Genomic DNA, 20750 nt, shown 5'->3' with positions numbered 1-20750 from the left:
TAGTGACCGTGACCAGTGGGGTAGCATGTGTGGCCCCACGAGGAGGCCACAAAAAATGTCCTCCTAGGAGGAAATCCTTCCATATATGACAGTAAAACCATCCCATAATCTTAAGCTTTGAAGAAAACACGTAGCCACGTATAGTTTAAGCGAACAACATGACCACTGCATTCAGAGATGGACAGTCGTGTGGAGGTTTCCTTTCATTTCAGCTGAACTGTGTTTCTCCCGAGTATAATACTACTGGACTCTTTGCTGCTAAGAAAAACAAGCTCCTGAGAAAATGTAGCAAAAAGCGTCTCAGTCCTTTTCCTATTTTTTCATTCATGATCTCTTGCACTTATTTTCCCTTTCGGAACTGAGGTCTACTGTACCTGATACCTCCGATTCTCTGGCACAAACTGGAATTTGCCTGGAGCCGACTCCGCAAGGTCTCCATAGCCTGCAAACTTAAATCAGGATGTGTATTTCCATCAGTGAAAAAAGGCAGCTGGTGACAGGCAAAAAGTATTTAATATATTATTTTTTCTTGTTTTCTATATTTCTGTGCAATCTCATTTTTAATGTCTTTTTTAAAAAAATTAATAGCTGATTTGCAATGTTTCCGGTGTGTAACAGTGATTCAGTTATATATCCACACATATACAGATTCTTTTCCATTATAAGTTTCTGCTGCTGCTAAGTTGGTTCAGTCATGTCCGACTCTGTGCAACCCCAGAGACGGCAGCTCACCAGACTCCCCCGTCCCTGAGATTCTCCAGGCAAGAACACTGGAGAGGGTTGCCATTTCCTTCTCCAGTGCATCAAAGTGAAAAGTGAATGTGAAGTCGCTCAGTCGTGTCCGACTCTTAGCAACCCCATGGACTGCAGCCTACCAGGCTCCTCCATTCATGGGATCTTCTAGGCAAGAGTACTGGAGTGGGGTGCCATTGCCTTCTCCAATTATAGGTTGAATATTACAATGTATTGAATATAGTTCTTATGCTATACAGTAGGTCCTTGTTGTGTATTTTATACATAGTGTGTATCTGTTAATCCCCAACCCCTAATTTATCCCTCTCCCCTTTTCCCTTTGGTAACCAAAAGTTGTTTTCTCTGTCTGGTACAATGATTTCTTTAATCTATTTGTTTGCTGGTTATATCTCGGAGGTGAGTAACTAGGAGTTAACATCTCCAAGCTTGGTGGATCCAGGAATTCATTTTCTGCTTTGCCTGAAGATGACAGGGAGGTACCTGGGGGAAGAGTTGCATAGCCAGAAGTGTCTAATAAGATGTTAGAAACGTCGATATGAAAGGAATACCAGTAAGTGACTGAAAAAGCACAAGCACCTTTGGAAATCTTGCCTCCAATTCCTGGCTCCATCACTGAGGCTTCCAACACACTCTGGTGGTTTCTAAAGTGTTGGAAAATATGATAATTTCTAGGCAGACAGTGATTTTTTTTTCTTGCACATATGCCGTCTTGTTCTTTGGCATTTGTGTACATAATCCACCCTGTAAGTATCACAAGCCGCTGCATCTTCCAGGATATTCCCAGAATACATGTAGCTTCTCTAGTATCAGAATAGCTCTTCTGTGCCTTTCAGTCCAAGACTTTCATCATGCTGAGGATGATCAAGTGTCTGAAGGGAATACCTTAAGCTCCTTGGAAATAATTCCTATACTCTGCCTGCTGCGTCATCCATCTTCCCCTTTAACAGGAACATTAAATGCCCTTAACTTGGAAATCGCTCTTCACTTAGGTATGACAAACAACAGTTGGCTGTTCTGGGTCTTAGTTGCAGCATGCAAGATCTAGTTCCCTGACCAGGGATTGAACCCAGGGCCCGTGCGTTGGGAGCTTGGAATCCCAGCCACTGGGTCATCAGCTGTTTGTTGTTCAGTCACTAAGTCATGTCCGACTCTGCAACTGCATGGACTGCAGCACACGAGGCTTCCCTGTCTTTTACTATCTCCTGGAGTTTGCTCAGATTTATGGCCATTGAGTCAGTCGTGCCATCCAACCATCTCAACCTCTGCTGCCCGTCTCTCCTTTTGCCTTCAATCTTTCCCAGAATCAGGCTCTTTTCCAGTGAGTCGGGGAAGTCCCTCAACCAGAGTGCTTTGAAAATGACTTTTCTTATACTCTTACATAAAAGAATAACAATGGTATTTTATAATAATAGTTACGAGAGCTAATAATTATCAAGTTCTTGCTCAGGTTTGCACTGTGCTGGGTAGTTTACAAATGTCACTTAAACCTTATAACCATCCTTTGGATCGGATCAATTAATATCCCCAGTTTCTGAGATAGGGAGGGGCAGCTGTACTCCATAAATGCTACACTATCGGGCCAGCCCATGAACTCAGTTCTCATGAAAAGCCCATTAATGCTTTAAAGGGTAAATACACATTTGAGTAATTTCAACAGCGAACACTTCTACTCAGATGAACTTTATCATAAATTTCTAACCCTCTCAGGATACAGTCCTTGAACAGCAACAGGTAACAGGCTTCCCTGGTGGCTCAGATGGTAAAGAATTCACCTGCAATGCAGGAGACCCAGGTTCAATCCCTGGGTCGGGAAAATCCCCTGGAGAAGGGAATGGCTACCCACTCCAGGATTCTTGCCTGGAGAATCCCATGGACACAGGAGCCTGGTGGGCCACGGTCCATGGGGTCACAAAGAGTCAGACACGACTGAGCGACACTGTATTTACCAAACTAACACAGGGGGCCTACAGCAAGGAGTCTTCTGGAAGTACTTACTTCTGAAAGTCCATTGGTGGGGATTTCAAAGCCTCTCGATTCAGAAAGGAAGAAGCAGAGGAAAAAGCACGTGAGCCCCTTCATCGCGCCGGGTGCCTCTGCCCAGCTCTCAGGCGGGGGCTCTGGGGAGGAGCCCAGGGTCCCCTGAACCACAATCAGACAGGGACGGCAGAGCAGTACAGTTGGGCTTTTAAAAGAAGAAAAGAGAAGAGAGCTCTCAAACTTTGCTCCAAACAGGACAAATATTTGTTCTGGAGTTCAAACTTAAGCTCTAGGGGTGGATCAGATGCCCAGAGGTTATTCAAACAGCTAAGCCAGAGGCAGTCCCTGGGCTGTGAGAGTATGTCAGGGTCAGATGAATGTGTGGTATTTTTTTTTTTTTTCCCTTTCTGCTGATTTCTGTTCATCTTAAAATCAAAGAGATCTAAAGGTCAGTGCCATCCTCTTTGAAAGACCAGGTGAGGAACTTTCCCGAGAAACTGAGTCAGATGGGAAAAACCTAAAGTTAAAAAGTTTCTGGAAACAAAATCCTTTGGTTTAAGTGAAAGCAGGAGGAATTTAGGGAAAGGAGAAGAAGAAACCCCAGAGTTTCTGAGCAAAGCATTCATGAGCAGTGCTTTTTTCCCTCTCCCTTTGATTACCGAGAACCTATTTCTTGAAAGAACTGGGCGAGAAGCAGTGTGGGAGGCACGCCCTGCTGCGAGGAAGTTTCCGGAACATCTTTGATGAAGAGAACAGGGTCTGTTCCCACTGATTCCGGTCAGCCTCACTCAGGTCGGTAGAAAATCAGCTCCCCCTAGTCCCAGAACCAGGGACAGCCCAGCCTGGAATCCCTTCCTGCTCACAGTCAGGAATCCTAGTAACATTGATGACTAGGGTTCATGAAGTTCTCTGTGGTATCGGTCTCTTTTACTTGCATTAACTTTAGCCCTTTACTTTTCAGCTATGAAAGAGCCATATCAGGTGCGTACTACATTTATCTCCATTCACAATGGAGGCAAAGAAGATTCGGTAATTGATTCCCCATCGCACAGTCAGCAAGTGGGGACTTGATTCAAGGTTGAGAATCAAAGTTCAGCAGGTCCCAGGAGAGGCACCCTGGGTTCCCTCCCTGGGATCGGGGTTCCGGGTGTGAATTTAGACTAAAATTTACCTGTGGTCCCCAAGCTGGGTGACCAGTCTATTTGATGAAACTTTTTCTTGAGCCTCTACTCCAGACATCTGCTTTCACACAGCCAGGCTGTGGACGTCAGTCTGCCCAGCTCCCATGTCTTTTCTGGCAGTTTCCTTTACCAGGATGGATCTACCGCCTTTCTGTCCAAAGTTGTTTGATCCAGCACCTGGTCAGAGAGCTGCTGCTGAAATAATTTCTCTAAAAGTTCACTAACACAAGGGAACTTGCACCCCATGAAAACAGGAAGCCTGTGATGACCCATGTGACCTGCGATGTAGGGCTGTTTCTACTAGATCGGTACCGACCAGACTCGGCTGCTTTCCATGGACCTGACACTCACCTTGTGGATTGCAGTGAACCCAGGACAAACAGATTACTTTTTTGAGATTGTCTTCTGGTTTATTTTAAAGGGACATGGCTTAAAGTTTATTTCAAAAACAAGGCAAGTGGAAAGAGAAAATAACCATACCAAAGAAGATAAATTGACATTCAAATAATGCAAGATGACCTTTAAAAAACTACAAATTTGTGAAATCCAAGCACGTGCCCAAAATAACTGGGAGTGTTGCTTCAAATGTACTATAAATGCAAATGGATTACATTTATCTGTAAGATTATGAAGGGTTACTGATTTTTTTTTAAAATGTTCAACTGTATGCTGTCTCTAAGATTTACATTTTATCTCCAAGGGACAAATGCAGACTGAAAGTTGAGATTGCATTAAAATCTATCTTATTTTTTCTAAATACTTGAAAATGGGGGTTACAAAGATGGTATCGGGTTAAGACAGACATTATAGCAAATAATAATAAAAGAAAGAGGAGAATTAAATCTAAGATTAGTAACTGTGCACATCGTTGTGAAGTGCCTATCTCTAGAAATTGTTCATCTAGCAAAACTAAAACCCTGTCCCCAGTAAACAATAATTCTCCATTCCGCCTCCCCCCAGCTCCTGGAAACCACCATTCAACTTGTTTTTTCTGTGAGTACGATTACCTTACATACCTCGTGTAAGTGGAATCATCCAATATTTGTCCTTTTGTGACTGGCTTATTTAACTTAGCATAACGTCCTCAAGATGTATTCATATTGTCATTTACTTCAGGATTTCCTTCTTTATTTATCAGATGTCCCTGGCAGTCCAAGTGGTTAAGACTTTGCCTTCCAAAGTGGGTTCGATCCCTGGTCAGGGAGCTAAGATCCAAAAAAAAGACAAAGCATCAAACAGAAGCAATATTGTAACAAATTCAATAAGACATTTAAAAAATGGTCCACATAAGAAAAGGCTGAATATAATCATCTACTGTATGAATATATCACATTTTCTTTATCCATTCATCCTGCCATGAACACTTGCTTGCTTCCATTAAACAAGTATGTTTTAAATTTTCCTCTGTAATATTTCACAATTAAACATTTAAAAAACAATTTAAAGAGCAAAGAAAACTGATTCCAAATCAGTTAAAAATATTTTCAGCAAGGAATATAGGTAACCTTAGCAGAACAAAGAAAATCACTTGTTTTACACACCGCCTAATTTTGTTTAAGTAAAATAGAGGTCTAAGCTAACCAGATAAATCTATTAGTTGAAGACAGAGCAGCGTTTGCAATGAGTGAAGATGACGTGGGGTCGGACCCCGGATAGTACTGATTTGGTTTGGTTAAGCGTGTACTGCATGACTTCGGTAGTGAATTTACACACACACCCCGCTCCCCCACCCCCCCAAATGCTTGGTCTCAGCTAAGAGTGAATGCGGTAAGCATTTCTGGGAACATACCAGTTGGTCTGGGTTCCACTTCCTCTCCATTTCCACTGTCATTGTATTCATTAAGTTTCTGGAATGCTAGCAGTGTTTTCTAGAGGATGTCTTGGCTACAGTTTCTGAATCCATCACCCTCACACCATGGCTGAATGCAGCACCCAGGTGCCGCTCTGAGGCAGTTACTCCCTGCTCCAGAGTCTCCACTCTCTTCCTATAGAAGATCCAGCCAAGAGTGATTTCACAGTGGTCAACGCACTACCTTCAGCCTGATCTCCAGGTGACCTGCACACCACAAAGTGAAAGTCACTCAGTCGTGTTCGACGCTTGTCGACCCCATGGAATTCTCCGGTCCAGAATAGTGGAGTGGGTAGCTGTTCCCTTCTCCAGGGGATTTCCCCAACCCAGGGACTGAACCCAGATGTCCAGCAGTGCAGGCGGATTCTTTACCAGCTGAGCCACAAGGGAAGCCCAGGAATACTGGCGTGGGTAGCCTATCCCTTCTCCAGCAGATCTTCCCGACCCAGGAATCGAACTGGGGTCTCCTGCACTGCAGGTGGATTCTTTACCAGCTGAGCTACCAGGGAAGCCCTACAGCCACCAAAGCCAGATGATTTGCTCAGCTCCAAACCGTTCATCCAAGGGCTTCCCCGACACAGCTCCCTTGCCTGCCATTCCCAGCTTCTCCTCCAGTGTCCATCTATCAGCATCACATCCCCTTTCAAAGGCCGTCTCCACTGCGGCTCTGTCTCCAACAGGATTCCTCTGGCTGACACCCAGCACTCGTGTCACTGGGGCATATCTGCGGCACACAGCTCCACGCCCTGCCACATGTCCTCAAGCGCAGAGCACACACCTTCAACCACTGCTCTTTACGGAGAAAGACAGATACCATGCGATATCCCTCATATGTGGAATCTAAACTGTGACGCAGATGAACTCGTCTACGAAACAGGAACTGACTCAGAGACGTAGAAAACAGACCTGTGGTTGCCAAGGGGAAAAGGAGGGGGAGGGATGGGCTGGGAGCTTGGGATCAGCAGATGCAAACTATTGCCGATGGAATGGATAAACATCAAGGTCCCATGTAGAGCACAGGGAGCTATATCCAATACCCTGTGATAAGTCATAATGGAGAAGAATAGGAAAAAGAATATATATATATGTATAACTGAATCACCCTGCTATACAGCAGAAACTAACCCAACACGGTAAATCAACTATATTTCAATAAACTAAACTAAAAAATCCAGTCTTTATAGATAGCCTACTATGTGCCTGGCACTGTATACAACAGTCACCACCGTGCCTTTGAACATAACTGACCCTAAAGTATCAACACTGACTTGAACCACTCTTGGAAGGTGATCTGCCCCAAAAGTAATAACTCTTTCCTTTCATACATTGTCCTTTTCAAAATATTCTTGCATCAAGCTATTTAGTTTCCAATAATGGAACATGATGTGCTCAGTCGTGTCCGACTCTTGGTGACACCAAGGACTGTAGCCCACCAGGCTCCTCTGCCCATGAGATTTCCCAGGCAGGAATACTGGAGCGGGTTGCCATTTCCTCTTCGAGGGGATTTTTCCCGACTCAGGTCTCGAACCCAAGTCTCCTGCATCAGATTCTTAAGCTGAGCCACGTGGGAAGCCCCAGTGGGACATGACACCATCTTCAACATCCAGAGTCTATCTCTTACTAGATTAGTGACTGTAGCAGGAGATTTCCTCTCTTTGTAAATCAGTTTCTTCACCGGTAAAATGGGGCTATACCATCATGTCATAGTGCAGCAGGGAGGGAGAGTGCACCAAGAGGACGAGGTTAGCTGCTGGCACAGAGCAAGCGGCTGTCCTGTGCTTGCGTCACCACTGCTACTGTTCTAAACAGCAAAAGATAACCCGCCTGGAACGTAGAATACAATCACAGAGCATGTTACTGAGAGTTGCCTGTGTTTTTCTGCCCAGATTTTCCCCTTGGCCTTAGAAATTGCACGGTGCTATACTTTCTGGGAAGATGTATCTTCTGGGCGCTGGAAGTGAGAAACCCACTCCTTCCCTCCCTTGTGTGCAGGCTGGGCTGGGGGAGCTCCTAGCCAAGTGGGTGCCTCAACCCGGCCCTCACGGAAAAGTGCCATCACAGCTTTGCATCCTTCGCTGAGATAATGACTGTTCAGACCTTACTGCGTGTTTTGCAAACATAAGTATGAGTTCCAAAATTCTGGCCCCTTCCATGGATCAGTTCCTCTTGATGACTGTAATCTGGTATCTGGAACAACCTTAGGACAAGTCAAGCTAAGAGCAGCCTGAGCCAGGCTTCTCTTTTTATGCTGATGACCTATCTCCAGATTCCAAGGTCATTAAAAAAAACCCACCACGTCTGATCTCTCTTGCCATCCAGAAGTGCCAGGTTCCCTACCACGGCAGGCGTGTACGCAGGTCACGGGGTCCTGCACCTGGGCTCCTTCCACTAGCCTTGGGGCTGGGTGGCTGTCACTGGTGAATGGAAGGTATCCATCGGTACCTTCCGTTGGTATTTACACAGTCTGGATTTATAGCATGGAAATCGCTACCACAAACGCTGCAGGAATATTCACTTCCATAGATGTGAGAGTCGGTAGGAAATCTAAGAGAAAAAAATTTCGGTACATTTCATAATGTTTAAATAAAAGACTAACTCATTTATTGCCCAATGAGAATTCTCAGGAATATCAATACACTTGGGTTTGTGGCTCTGAGTGTAAGTTTTGGCGGCTTAGATAACGGTGTCATGATAATATCACACAGTTACAAAATCCAGTTTTAGTTTTACTGTTGTGAAAGAGAATACTTTTAAAAGTCTAAAGTCAAAAGGTGATATAACTTACAAATAGCTGTATCTGACCCTTACCTGCTGGTTCAGATGGGTGTGATATGGACCAGGCCTGCTTTCTACACGTATTTGAACTTAGATGCCTTCTTTATCATAGTCAGGTTAAGATATTTTGCATTAGGTTCTTCAAGGATTATTTTTTTTTTAATTTCTCAAGATGCTACTCTATCATTCTGTCACGTCTTTTTTCTTCTCAAAAGATACACCCATCTGAATGCAGAGTTCAAAGAACAGCAAGGAGAGATAAGAAAGCCTTCCTAAGTGAATAATGCAAAGAAATAGAGGAAAACAATAGAATGGGAAAGCCTAGAGATCTCTTCAAGAAAATTAGAGATACCAAGGGAACATTTTATGCAAAGATGGGCACAATGAAGGACAGAAGCAGAAGATATTAAGAAGAGGTGGCAAGAATACACAGAAGAACTATACAAAAAAGATCTTAATGGCCCAGATAACCACTATGGTGTGAACACTCACCTAGAGCCAGACATCCTGGAGTGCGAAGTCAGGTTGGCCTTAAGAAGCATCACTAAGCATAACGAAGCTAGTGGAGGTGATGGAATTCCAGTTGAGCTTTTTAAAATCCTAAAAGATGATGCTTGGAAAGTGCTGCACTCAATATGCCAGCAAATTTGGAAAACTCAGCAGTGGTCACAGGACTGGGAAAGGTCAGTTTCCATTCCAATCCCAAAGGAAAGGCAATGCCAAGGAATATTCAAACTACCACACAATTGCACTCATCTCACACACTAGCAAAATAATGCTCAAAATTCTCCAAGCAAGGCTTCAACAGTACGTGAACTGAGAACTTTCGGATGTTCAACCTGGGTTTAGAAAAGGCAGAGAAACCAGAGATCAAATTGCCAACATCCACTGGATCATAGAAAAAGCAAGAGAATTCCAGAACATCTATTGCTTCTTTATTGACTATGCTAAAGCCTTGGACTGTGTGGATCACAACAACTGTGAAAAATTCTTGAAGAGATGGGAATACCAGACCTCCTTACCTGCCTCCTGAGAAACCTGTATCCAGGTCAAGAAGCAACAGTTAGAACTGGGCTTGGAATAACAGACTGGTTCTAAATTGAGAAAGGAGTATGTCAAGGCTGAATACTGTCACCCTGCTTATTTAACTTATATGAAGAGTACATCGTGCGAAATGCCAGGCTGAATGAAGCACAAGCTGGAATCAAGATTGCTGCAGTCTCTGGGGTCGCAAATAGTCATACATGACTGAGCGACTGAACAACAACAAGCATGAGTGTGGGTTACTGTAAATTACATAAATTTCAGAAGAAAAATGTTAGAAATTGGATAGAGCTTGCATGAGCCAAAAATACAAAGTTAGAGTGTGTGACGCATCATACTTTAAAAAAATTTTTTAATTTTATATTGGAGTATAGTTGATTTACTTTCATGCATTGGAGAAGGAAATGGCAGCCCACTCCAGTGTTCTTGCCTGGAGAAGCCCAGGGACGGGGGAGCCCGGTGGGCTGCCATCTATGGGGTCGCACAGAGTCAGACACGACTGAAGCGACTTAGCAGCAGCAGCAGCAGCAGTTGATTTACAGTGTTGTGTTGTTCAGTTGCTCAGTCATGTCCAGCTCTTTGCAACCCCAAGGACTGCAACACGCCTTGCTTCCCTGTCCTTCACCATCTCCTGGAGTTTGCTTAAACTCACGTCCATTGAGTCAGTGATGCCATCCAACCATCTCATCCTCCATCATCCCCTTCTCCTCCTGCCATCAATCTTTCTCAGCATCAGGGTCTTTTCCAATGAGCCAGTTTGGCATCAGGTGGCCAAAGTATTGGAGCTTCAGCTTCAGCATAAGTCCTTCCAATGAACATTCAGAGTTGATTTCCTTCAGGACGGTCTGGTTTGATCTCCTTGCAGGCCAAGGATTTCTCAAGAGTCTTCTCCAACACCACAGTTCAAAAGCATCAGTTCTTCGGTGCTCAACCTTCTTTATGGTCCAACTCTCACACAATGATGTTGTGTTAGTTGGAGGTACACAGCAGAATGATTCAGTTATCTGATTCTTTTTCAGATTCTTTTCCCATAAAGTTATTACAGAGTACTGAGTAGAGTTCCCTGAGCTATACAGTAGGAATAAATCAAGAGATCCCAACACCAAAATGCACCTTTAAAACTATGTCTGAGGGACTTCGCTAGTGGTTCACTGGTTAAGACTCTGTGCTTCCGATGCAGGAGGCTTGGGTTCAATCCCTGGTTACTGAACTAAGATCCCACAGGCTGCACTCCCCCCACCACTCCCCTAAAAATTAGTCTTTGTTTAAAAAATAAAATGAAATAAAAATAAAACTATGTCTGGAGCACATGGGAAAAAGCGAAGAATACTAGGCCTGCAGCCAGGGAAAGCAGGGAAATGTCAACTAGGAGTTTATTTACTTTGGCTTTCCCTTATAATGGGACCATCAACCAGGAGGAGCATGAGCAATGGATTAAGAGCGAAATAAACCCGGGAGGAATGTGGTGGTAATAAGCCTGCACTGCACTAATTTAAATTAACCATGTCTTGGCCCACACTAAGGGCCAAGGGAACCAAAAGAAGTTTCAGAGAAACAGCTTGTATATGATTCCCACTGGGTTCCCTCCATTTCCAATAAAGAAGACATTTAGATGTTATGCTTTATAGGTTTCGGAGTTGAGGTTGATTTTATTTTTAGTTATTTATTTTATTAAAGTTTTTTTCAATGTGGACCATTTTCAGTGTCTTTACTGAATTTGTTACAATACTCTTTGTGTTTTATGTTTTGGTCTTTTGAGGTATGTGGGATCTTAGTTCCCTGGCCAGGGATCGAACCTGCAGCCCCAGGATTGGAGGATGAAGTCTCAACCACTGGACCACCAGGGAAGCCCCTTGAGGTTGATTTTATTTTGAAAAAATAAAAAAAAAAAAAGCCTGAGTGAATGAAACCATTCAAAAGAGGGTTTAATAACTAGAAAAGGGAGCAGTCTGACAAGGTTCTATGTGTGTGGAAAGGGTTTGATGACTAAGGCTCCCTAGATTCTGCAGGATAAGAATAGGGTGGGAGGCACATGGGGTGATGAATCAGAATGGGATTCAGGGGATGAATGGATGAGAGACGGCAAAGCAGGCCAGCCTGAGGTCCGAAGTCCTAGAAGGCGGGTGCACAGGAGGCAGAAGGGGGATCTGAAGACCACGGGAAGTTATGAGTGCTGTAAAGACCAGTACTTTGGCCACCTCATGAGAAGAGTTGACTCATTGGAAAAGACTCTGATGCTGGGAGGGACTGGGGGCAGGAGGAGAAGGGACGACCCAGGATGAGATGGCTGGATGGCATCACCGACTCGATGGACGTGAGTTTGAGTGAACTCCGGGAGATGGTGATGAACAGGGAGGCCAGGCATTCTGCGATTCATGGGGTCACAAAGAGTCGGACACGACTGAACGACTGAACTGAACTGAACTGAAAGACCTTCTCAAGGGTCAGGAAGCAGGAGGGACCAAGCCACCTTCAGGGGAGTGCTGGCATTGGCTGACGGCCAAACCAGAGGCAAGGGCCCAAGCCTGGCCAGGCACTGAAGGGCCATCTCACCTGTCACCAGAGCCAGGGGCTGGTAACACACACACAATCCATTAACACAATCATGTATCACAGCCTAACTCTCCCCTTGATTTGTGAGTTTGGGGAAGGCAAAAGGCCATTTCCTGCCCTGCCTAAAGGATCGCTGATTATACTATGGTTGATCAAACTAACTTCAGTTCTTTTTATCCCAATGTTTCTACACTGGAGACCCAGAGTTCTTATAAGCACAAATGGATTCTAACACGCTTATCATGGACAAGGTGGAAAATGAAAACGAATGAACTTTCCAAGCCTTCATTACGGAACCTGTTTGATCAAACCCAAGCAGAAAACATCTGATGAGTAGATTCATGTTAACATGAAGGAATAGATTTTGTGGTGAGAAAAAGAATTGTAAAACTTCTGGAGCCTGTTCAAATAAAAGAAACTTGACGTAGAAGGGGATTAGCAGCAAAGGGGGTGCTAACTTTACGACCTAATGGAAATATCATGACTATATCATGACCGTGGCATGATCATACAACTCTATGTATTTGTCAAAATTTATCCAACTACACACTTAAAATTGGTGAATTGTATTGTATACACATTGTTTTTCTTTAGTCTCTCAGTCATTTCCGACTCTTTGCGACCCCATGGACTGTAGCCCAACAGGCCCCTTCATCCATGAGAGTTCCCAGGCAAGAACACTGGAGTGGGTTGCCATTTCCTTCTCCTGTATATACGCTATACCTCAGTAATAATGCTGATTGAAAACATGAAACAAACAGATATATGCTTGAAGTAGACTTGAATGAAATGCTGGACAAAATTTCAGACAACAAGTTGTTGGAAAGGGTGACTAATATTTGAAAGACAGGTTGAGAATTCAAAGACATCTTGATAGGCAAAAGTCAATTGCAGTATAGGGTCAGGGCATTCTCCCGTGTGGACTCTACCTGGAAAATTGCCTTCAGTTCTGAACAAAATAGCATGAGGGACTCTAAGAAATCAGAGATAAACCACTAGACGGTAGCCAGGATTGTTAAAGATTTGAAACTGGGTCATATGAGAGCATAGTGCTGTACATAATTTAGGAAAAGAGCTGCACAGAAATGAGAAGATGGAATGGGTATGGCAGCATCCAAGTCTGAAGCCCCCTGGCCAGGTTCATTATGGGGTTATAGTTCTATGTAGATACCAAAGCAGAACAGAGGGAAAATTCAGAAGCCAGGCAAAGAATATGTAAGCTGGATGGAGTCGGGCAGGCAGCCAATCTCCGTGGCAGGAGAATGAACAAGACCAACCCTGCTGGGAGGCTGTGGTGGAGAGACTGGAAAAGTGAGGAAGAGTACATGGTTTAGATGTTTATGTCTGGAAATGACATATGTCATTTCCGTCCACAGTTCACTGGCCAGAGGAAGGCAACACAGCCCGGCTTCATTTCAGCGGGGCTGGGAAAGGCAGTCTTTCTCAGGGCGCAGATGGTGAAGAGTCTGCCTGCAGTGCAGGGGATCTGGGTTCAGTCCCTGGGTTGGGGAGATCCCCTGGAGAAGGGAATGGCTACCCGCTCCAGTATTCTTGCCTGGAAAATTCCACGGACAGAGGAGCTTGGTGGGCCCCAGTCCATAGAGTCACAGAGATCTGGGCACCACTGAGTGACTGATACTTTCACTTTCACTTTCTATGCCAGGAAGTAGGAGGAAGCTGTGTTTTGGTACCAAAAAACCAGCAGAGGAAAGGTAGAACCGAGACTGGGGGTTCAGCAAGATGAATAGTAGATGCTACCATAAGAATAAGACATAGAATTTGCAGAAATTTGGGGAGGCCCTTGTACCATGCATGGAACAGCACATTCAAACAGCATTTACGTCAACAGCAAAGGTGTGCAGCTGACAAGAGGTGAGCGGGCACCAGGAGTCTGCATTTTCCATCACGCCCTGCAGCTGCCCTTAGGCACCCAGCAGCACTGCTGACTTTGCCAGAAGCCGCTGCATCACATAGTGAAGGAAGGTGATCTCTGAGATCCTATAAGTAGGGTGGTCTCTTCCAGGACACGTGGTGGGGGCGCAGCATTTTCAATACAAAGCTGCTGTGCAGAATCAAGAAAGGGGGGCACAGGGCTGGGAGAGTCTGAAAGAATGACTTTAGAGCTGTTGCTTAGAGGGGGAAAGATTCTGGTTTTATTCAAAGTTTCTGCCTTTACTGTAACTCCTAACTCTATCCAAAGTGGCTTTTAGATGGTGTGGGTCTGCAATTCCAGGTCAGTAAATCACTGGAAAAGCCCCTGCTGCTGGGAAAGATTGAAGGCAAAAGGGGAAGGGAGCGGCAGAGGATTAGATGGTTACAGAGCATCACCGACTCGATGGCCATGAATTTGATCAAACTCCAGGAGACAGTGGAAGACAGGGAAGGCTGGAATGCTGCAGCCCATGGAGTCCTAAGGAGTCAGATGCTGCTAAACGATTGAACAAATCATTGGAAATGTTTTTTGTGTAACTCCACTAGATGGCGCAAGGTGCTCACCTATTTTGAGCTGATACACCCATCCTTGGAGAAGACTCTTGAGAGTCCCTTGGACTGCAAGGAGATCAAACCAGTCAATCTTAAAGGAAATCGATCCTGAATATTCATCGGAAGGACTGATGCTGAAGCTGAAGCTCCAATACTTTGGCCACCTGACGTGAAGTGCTGACTTATAAGAAAAGACCCTGATGCTAGGAGTTTCAGCTTCAGCATCAGTCCTTCCAACGAATATTCAGGACTGGTCTCCTTTAGAATGGACTGGGTGGATCTCCTTGCAGTTCAAGGGACTCTCAAAAGTCTTCTTCAACACCACAGTTCAAAAGCATCAATTCTTCAGCATTCAGCTTTCTTTATAGTCCAACTCTCACGTCCATACATGACTACTGGAAAAACCATAACTTCGACTAGACGGACCTTTGTTGGCAAAGTAAAGTCTCTGCTTTTTAATATGCTGTATAGGTTGGTCATAGCTTTACTTCCAAGGAGCAAGTGTCTTTTAATTTCATGGCTGCAATTGCCATCTGCTGTGATTTTGGAGCCTCCCAAAATAAAGTCTCTCACTGTTTCCATTGTTTCCCATCTATTTGCCATGAAGTGATGGGACCGGTTGCCAAGATCTTAGTTTTCTGAATGTTGAGCTTTAAGCCAACTTTTTCACTTTCATCAAGAGGCTCTTTAGTTCTTCACTTTCTGCCATAAGGGTGGTGTCATCTGCATATCTGAGGTTATTGATATTTCTCCTGGCAATCTTGATTCCAGCTTGTGCTTCATCCAGCCCAGCATTTCACATGATATACTCTGCATATAAGTTAAATAAGCAGGGTGACAATATACAGCCTTGACGTTCTCCTTTCCCCATTTGGAATCAGTCTGTTGTTTCATGTCCAGTTCTAACTGTTGCTTCTTGACCTGCAGATTTGCTTGATACAGATTTCTCAGGAGGCAGGTAAGGTGGTCTGGTATTTCCATCTCTTTAAGAATTTTCCACAGTTTGTTGTGATCCACACAGTCAAAGGCTTTGGCGTAGTCAATAAAGCAAAAGCAGATGTTTTTCTGGAACTCTCTTGCTTTTTTCATGATCCAGCGGATGTTGGCAATTTGATCTCTGGTTCCTCTGCCTTTTCTAAATCCAGCTTGAGCATCTGGAAGTTCATGGTTCACAGACTGTTGAAGCCTTGCTTGGAGAATTTTGAGCATCACTTTGCTAGTGTGTGAGATGTGTGCAATTGTGTGGTAATTTGAACATTCTTTGGCATTGGCTGAAACTCCAGTACTTTGGCTGAAACTCCAATAATTTGGCCACCTGATGCGAAGAACTGACTCATTGGAAAAGACCTTGATGCTGGGAAAGATTGAAGGCCAGAGGAGAAGGAGACGACAGAAGATGAGATGGCTGGATGGCATCACTGACTCGATGGACATGAGTTTGAACAAGCTTCAGGAGTTGGTGATGGACAGGGAAGCCTGGTGTGCTGCAGTCCATGGGATCACAAAGAATTGAAAGTGACTGAAACTGAACTGATGCTGGGGAAGATTGAAGGCAGGAAGAGAAGAGGATGACAGAGGACAGGATGGTTGGATGGCATCACCGACTCAGTGCACGTGAGTTTGAACAAGCTCTGGGAGATGGTGAAGAGTTATGTGAGGTGAGTCAAACACGACTGAGTGACTGAACAACTGCATTGGTCCTTGTGGGTTTCCTTGCTGGCCCAGCGGTAAGGAATCTGCCTGCAACGCAAGAGACACAAGCTCGAGCCCCAGGAAGATCCCCTGGAGAAGGAAATGGCAACCCTTCCCGTATTCTTGCCTGGGGAATCCCATGGACAGAAAAGCCTGGTGGGCCCCTGTCCATGGGTCAAAAAAGAGTCAGACGTGACCTAGCGACTAAAGGACAACGACAAAATGGTCCTTGTGCAAAATCGGGGACCAAGAAGTTTAAAGTAAAACCTTGACCAGGCGGTAGGTAGACAGGAACTCCGGTGTCCTTCTAGAATAATCACAGGAGCTCTACTTTAGTGGCATTGCGTAGGCACACACCTAATATCACCAGAGTCAACTATGCAGCGTTCCCTTCAAAAACACTGGCTTCACCACACATTAAAACTACGGATTCCGACATACAACGCATACAACTCATGAATACAGAAGACAGATTCATTTCTAAGTCTCACTCAGAAGCTGCACTTACGAAACGGAAGCAGTGGATAAGTACGTACTATAAATAATCAGCCAGTCTAGCAAGCGGCGTTCATGAAAATACCATCTATACACCAGTATCCTGACTGAGGCGGGGGTGGGGGGCGAACCCTGGGAGGGGCTGGTTTGGTTCCCCTTCCGAACAGGCTGCTGGCATGCTTTCCCGGGGCTTCCCAGGTGGCACTAATGGTAAAGAACTTGCCTGCCAATGCAGGAGATGTAAGAGACTGTGGTTTAATCCCCGGGTCGGGAAGATCCCCTGGAATGTAAATGGCTACCCACTCCAGCCTCCTCTTGCCTGGAGAAGCCCAAGGACAGGGGAGCCTGGCGGGCTACAGTCCATGACGTTGCAAAGAGTCAAGAGTACTGAAGCGACTTAGCGCGCACTCTGCTGGGGTTACCTTGGCAGAGGCCTGTCTGTCTGAAGATGCTCAGTGACTGGCTCAACTGCTGGCCTCCTGCCTTGTGGTCCCTCCACTGGATCCTGTTGAGTGTCCCTCCGTGCATGGAAAGCAAGTGACCCCAGCCAGCTGCCTCCAAGGGACGCCCATCTCTCTTGAGAATGTGCCCACGTGCACGGACCACATATAGCTGACCCCTCAGTCTGCCCTCTCCCCTCGTAGATGGCTTCAGCCAGCCTCTTGGGGTGGGGAGGTGCCAGGGGCCCCCCCCAGCAACCTTCCCCAAAGAGGTCCCTGACCTCAGTCTTTCCAGCATCGGCCCTGGAGGAGGTGATGGCTGAGGGGGCACAGAAGTGGGGTGGGGACGCATCTCCCTAAGACCCGCCTGGGGGCAGCACACATTTTGCAGCGTGGTACTATGTGCTGTCTTATTCTTGACCTTGGGGTGTCTGCAGAAAGAGCCTTTCCTCTCTCCTTAGAGGTGAAAAGCACAGGCTTTGGGTGGTTGTTGTTGTTCAGTCACTCAGCTGTGTCTGGCTCTTTATGATCCCATGGACTGGAGCTCGCCAGTCCTCTGTCCATGAGATTCTCCAGGCAAGAATACTGGAGTGGTTGCCATTTCTTTCTCCAGGGGATCTTCTGACCCAGGGATCAAATCTCTGTTGCCTGCATTGGCAGATGGATTCTTTACTGCTGAGCCACCAGGGAGGGTGCCAAGGAAGCCTTCTGACAGTGTGGTAGGATAAATAAGAGCCCCAGAGATCTTCAGATCTGAATCCCCAGGACCTGCGAATGTATAACTTACCTGGCAAGAGGGATTTTGCAGATGAGATTAACTGATCTTGAGATGAGGACCTGGGTGGACCCAAGGTGATCCCTGGGATCCCTGTAAGACAAAGTGGAGGATGACAGGTCAGGGTCAGAGAGGAGGCGTGAGGCTGGGAGCAGAGGCTGGAGGGATGTGGGCCTGTGAGCCAAGGCAGCCCCATGCACCCTCGGAATCTGGAGAAGACAAGGAAACAATTCTCCCCCGCAGCCCCAGGAGAAACACAGACCCGTCCACCCATTTTTAGACTGCAGACTCTCAGAGCTTTACGAGACTGCATTTGCATCGTTAAAGCCACTAAGTTTGTGGTCATCTGTCACAGCAGCCACAGGAAACCAGTCCAGATGTTCACGGAGCATCCATCAGGAATAAACATCATCGATGCATAATATAAATGTCTGCATTAGTCACTCAGTCGTGTCCGACTTTTTGTGACCCCATGGACCCCTCTGTCCATAGGATTCTCAAGGAAAGAATACTGGAGTGGATTGCCATTTCCTTCTCCAGTAATACAAGTACGTCATAGCAAATGATACTTCCCTGTTGTGACGACATTATCTCAACAGGAGTCTTGGTACAAGGGGGATACAATGGTATTCCTATTGAAAAAATGGTAAAATCATGGCAGTATAAAAATAAAAAGGAGAGTCCATTCCAAGATCATACTACATAATTGGTGGCATTTTCAATGATGTATTTCATGACTGTAAAATTTTACAGTGTACCAAAAATGGCTTCCCTTGTGGCTCAGCTGGTTAAGAATATGCCTGCAATTTGGGAGACCTGGCTTCAATCCCTGGGTTGGGAAGATCCCCTGGAGAAGGGAACGGCTGCCCACATCAGTTTTCTGGCCTGGAGAATTCCACGGGCTGTGTAGTCCATGGGGTCGCAAAGAGTAGGACACAACCGACCAACTTTCACTTTCACTTCAAAGGTGGAATAGTCAACAAGAGCACGGAAGCCTTGTGAGGAAATACCAGCTATGGAGCTGTTCTGAGGGTCAGATAGTCATGGATTTATGACTTCTTAGCTCCACCATTTCCATCTCTGTCACCTGGCGAAGGACCTCTCCATCCTGAAGTCACCTTTTTATCGGTGTGTTAGAGACTGCCCTGAGGAAGAAGGAAGCCATGGCGCGTACAACACTCAGCGTCACCCGGCAATGGTTGCATTAAGTGAGGCAAGCTGGCTGTGCCTCTTGTATTCAGTTACAAAGTTATCTTAGCAAGACTCAGGATAGAATCATGAGTCTTAGCATGACACTGGCATTTCATTTAAATGATGGTGAAAGCGTGACTATATATATATATATATTTTAAGATACTCCACTAGAAAGATAAATGACATAATCAGTGGCAGAGCTGAGAAATGACCCTCTATAGTAGGATTCCATTGGCCAACAGTGTTCTCTATTAGATATGATGTCATGCCTTATTGATAAGAGTAAGCCAAGAAAGAATGATTTTGTTCATTTTTGATAAGGAAGATCAAAAATAAAGGTGGTGACTATGGTCAGAGGTGGGCGTCCCTGGTGGCTCAGAGGTAAAGAATCTGCCTGCAATGCAGCAGACCTTTCCTTTGGTCGGGAAGATCCCCTGGAGAAGGAAATGGGTACCCACTCCAGTATTCTTACTTGGAGAATCCTGTGGACAGAGGAGCCTGGCGGGCTACAGTTCGTGGGGTCGTAAAGAGTCAGACATGACTGAGGGAGTTTCATTTTCAACAGTAAAAGGAGGTGCAAAATGACCACCCCCCCCCCACACACACAGATGAACGGCAGGAAAAAAACCTTCCCTTCTCTCCCTACCTCTTCCTCCACCTAGAGTCCCAAAGACGTAGGGTACAAAAAACTTTCTTTTTTCAGCTTTTGTTTTGAGATGGTTATGGATTCACAGAAAGTTGTAAAAATAATGCATCAGGTCCATGTACCTTCCACTTGACTTCTCTGTTGGTAACATCTCACGTAATTATAGCATAAGGTCAGAATCAGGGAAACTGTCATTGGTCCAACCCATAGACTTGTTCAGACTTCAGTTTTTTATGAATGTGTGTGTGCGTGTGTAGTTAATTCTATGCAATTTTGTCACGTGTGTAGACTTGTGTGACCACCACCACAGTCGGTACAGGACAGATTCATCACCACAAAGGTGTCCCTGGAATTGTTAGCCTGTATAGTTACCCCCTCTGTCCCTCCATCCCTCAGTCCTTCCCTGCATCCCTAAACCCTGGCAACCACATGGGATGATGCAAGTGCCAACATGAACAGATGCATCAGTCAGCTCAGGTTGCTGTAACGAAACTCCACAGATGGGAGGCTTAAACCACAGAAGTTAATTCTCAGATCCTAGAGCCTGGAAGTCCAAGATCAAGGTGCCAGCTGTTTCGGTTCCAGGTTACGGGTTCTCTTCCTGGAATGAAGACAGTCACTTCTCACTGTGTCCTCAAAAGGTGGAGAGACGGTTCTGGCGTCTCCTCCTCTTCTTATAAGGGCACTAATCCCATTATGGAAGCCCTGCCCTTGTGACCTCATCTCGCACTGATCACCTCCCAAAGGCTCCAGCTCCCAATACCATCTCACTGGGGGTTAGGACTCCAACATATGAATTTTAGGTGGATGCAAACATTCAGTCCATAACACAGGTGATGACTGAGGACCAGTGGCTCCTCCCTGTCTACTGCCTAATGACTTTATGTAACTT

The 20750-nt window shown here is 45.4% G+C and overlaps 1 protein-coding gene across 2 annotated transcripts in view; it reads right to left on the bottom strand.

The window, feature by feature from the left end:
• Positions 1-2940, bottom strand: part of ITIH2 (inter-alpha-trypsin inhibitor heavy chain 2) — a 31719-nt gene extending 28779 nt beyond the window's left edge. For both annotated transcript variants that reach the window (XM_004014178.5, XM_042230445.2), the window contains exons 1-2: positions 2749-2940; positions 375-449 (exon numbers count right to left, since the gene is read on the bottom strand). In XM_004014178.5, the coding sequence (XP_004014227.3) occupies positions 375-449; positions 2749-2832 (159 nt within the window). In that variant the 5' untranslated portion in view covers positions 2833-2940. The remainder of the gene's footprint in view (positions 1-374; positions 450-2748) is intronic.
• Positions 2941-20750: the final 17810 nt, after the last annotated feature.

This window comes from Ovis aries, chromosome 13, assembly GCF_016772045.2.
Source record: "Ovis aries strain OAR_USU_Benz2616 breed Rambouillet chromosome 13, ARS-UI_Ramb_v3.0, whole genome shotgun sequence".
In the NCBI taxonomy this organism is placed as follows: Eukaryota; Metazoa; Chordata; class Mammalia; order Artiodactyla; family Bovidae; genus Ovis; species Ovis aries.
Note: the sequence above shows the minus strand (reverse complement) of the source record. Positions and strands in the feature narration are given on the sequence as shown.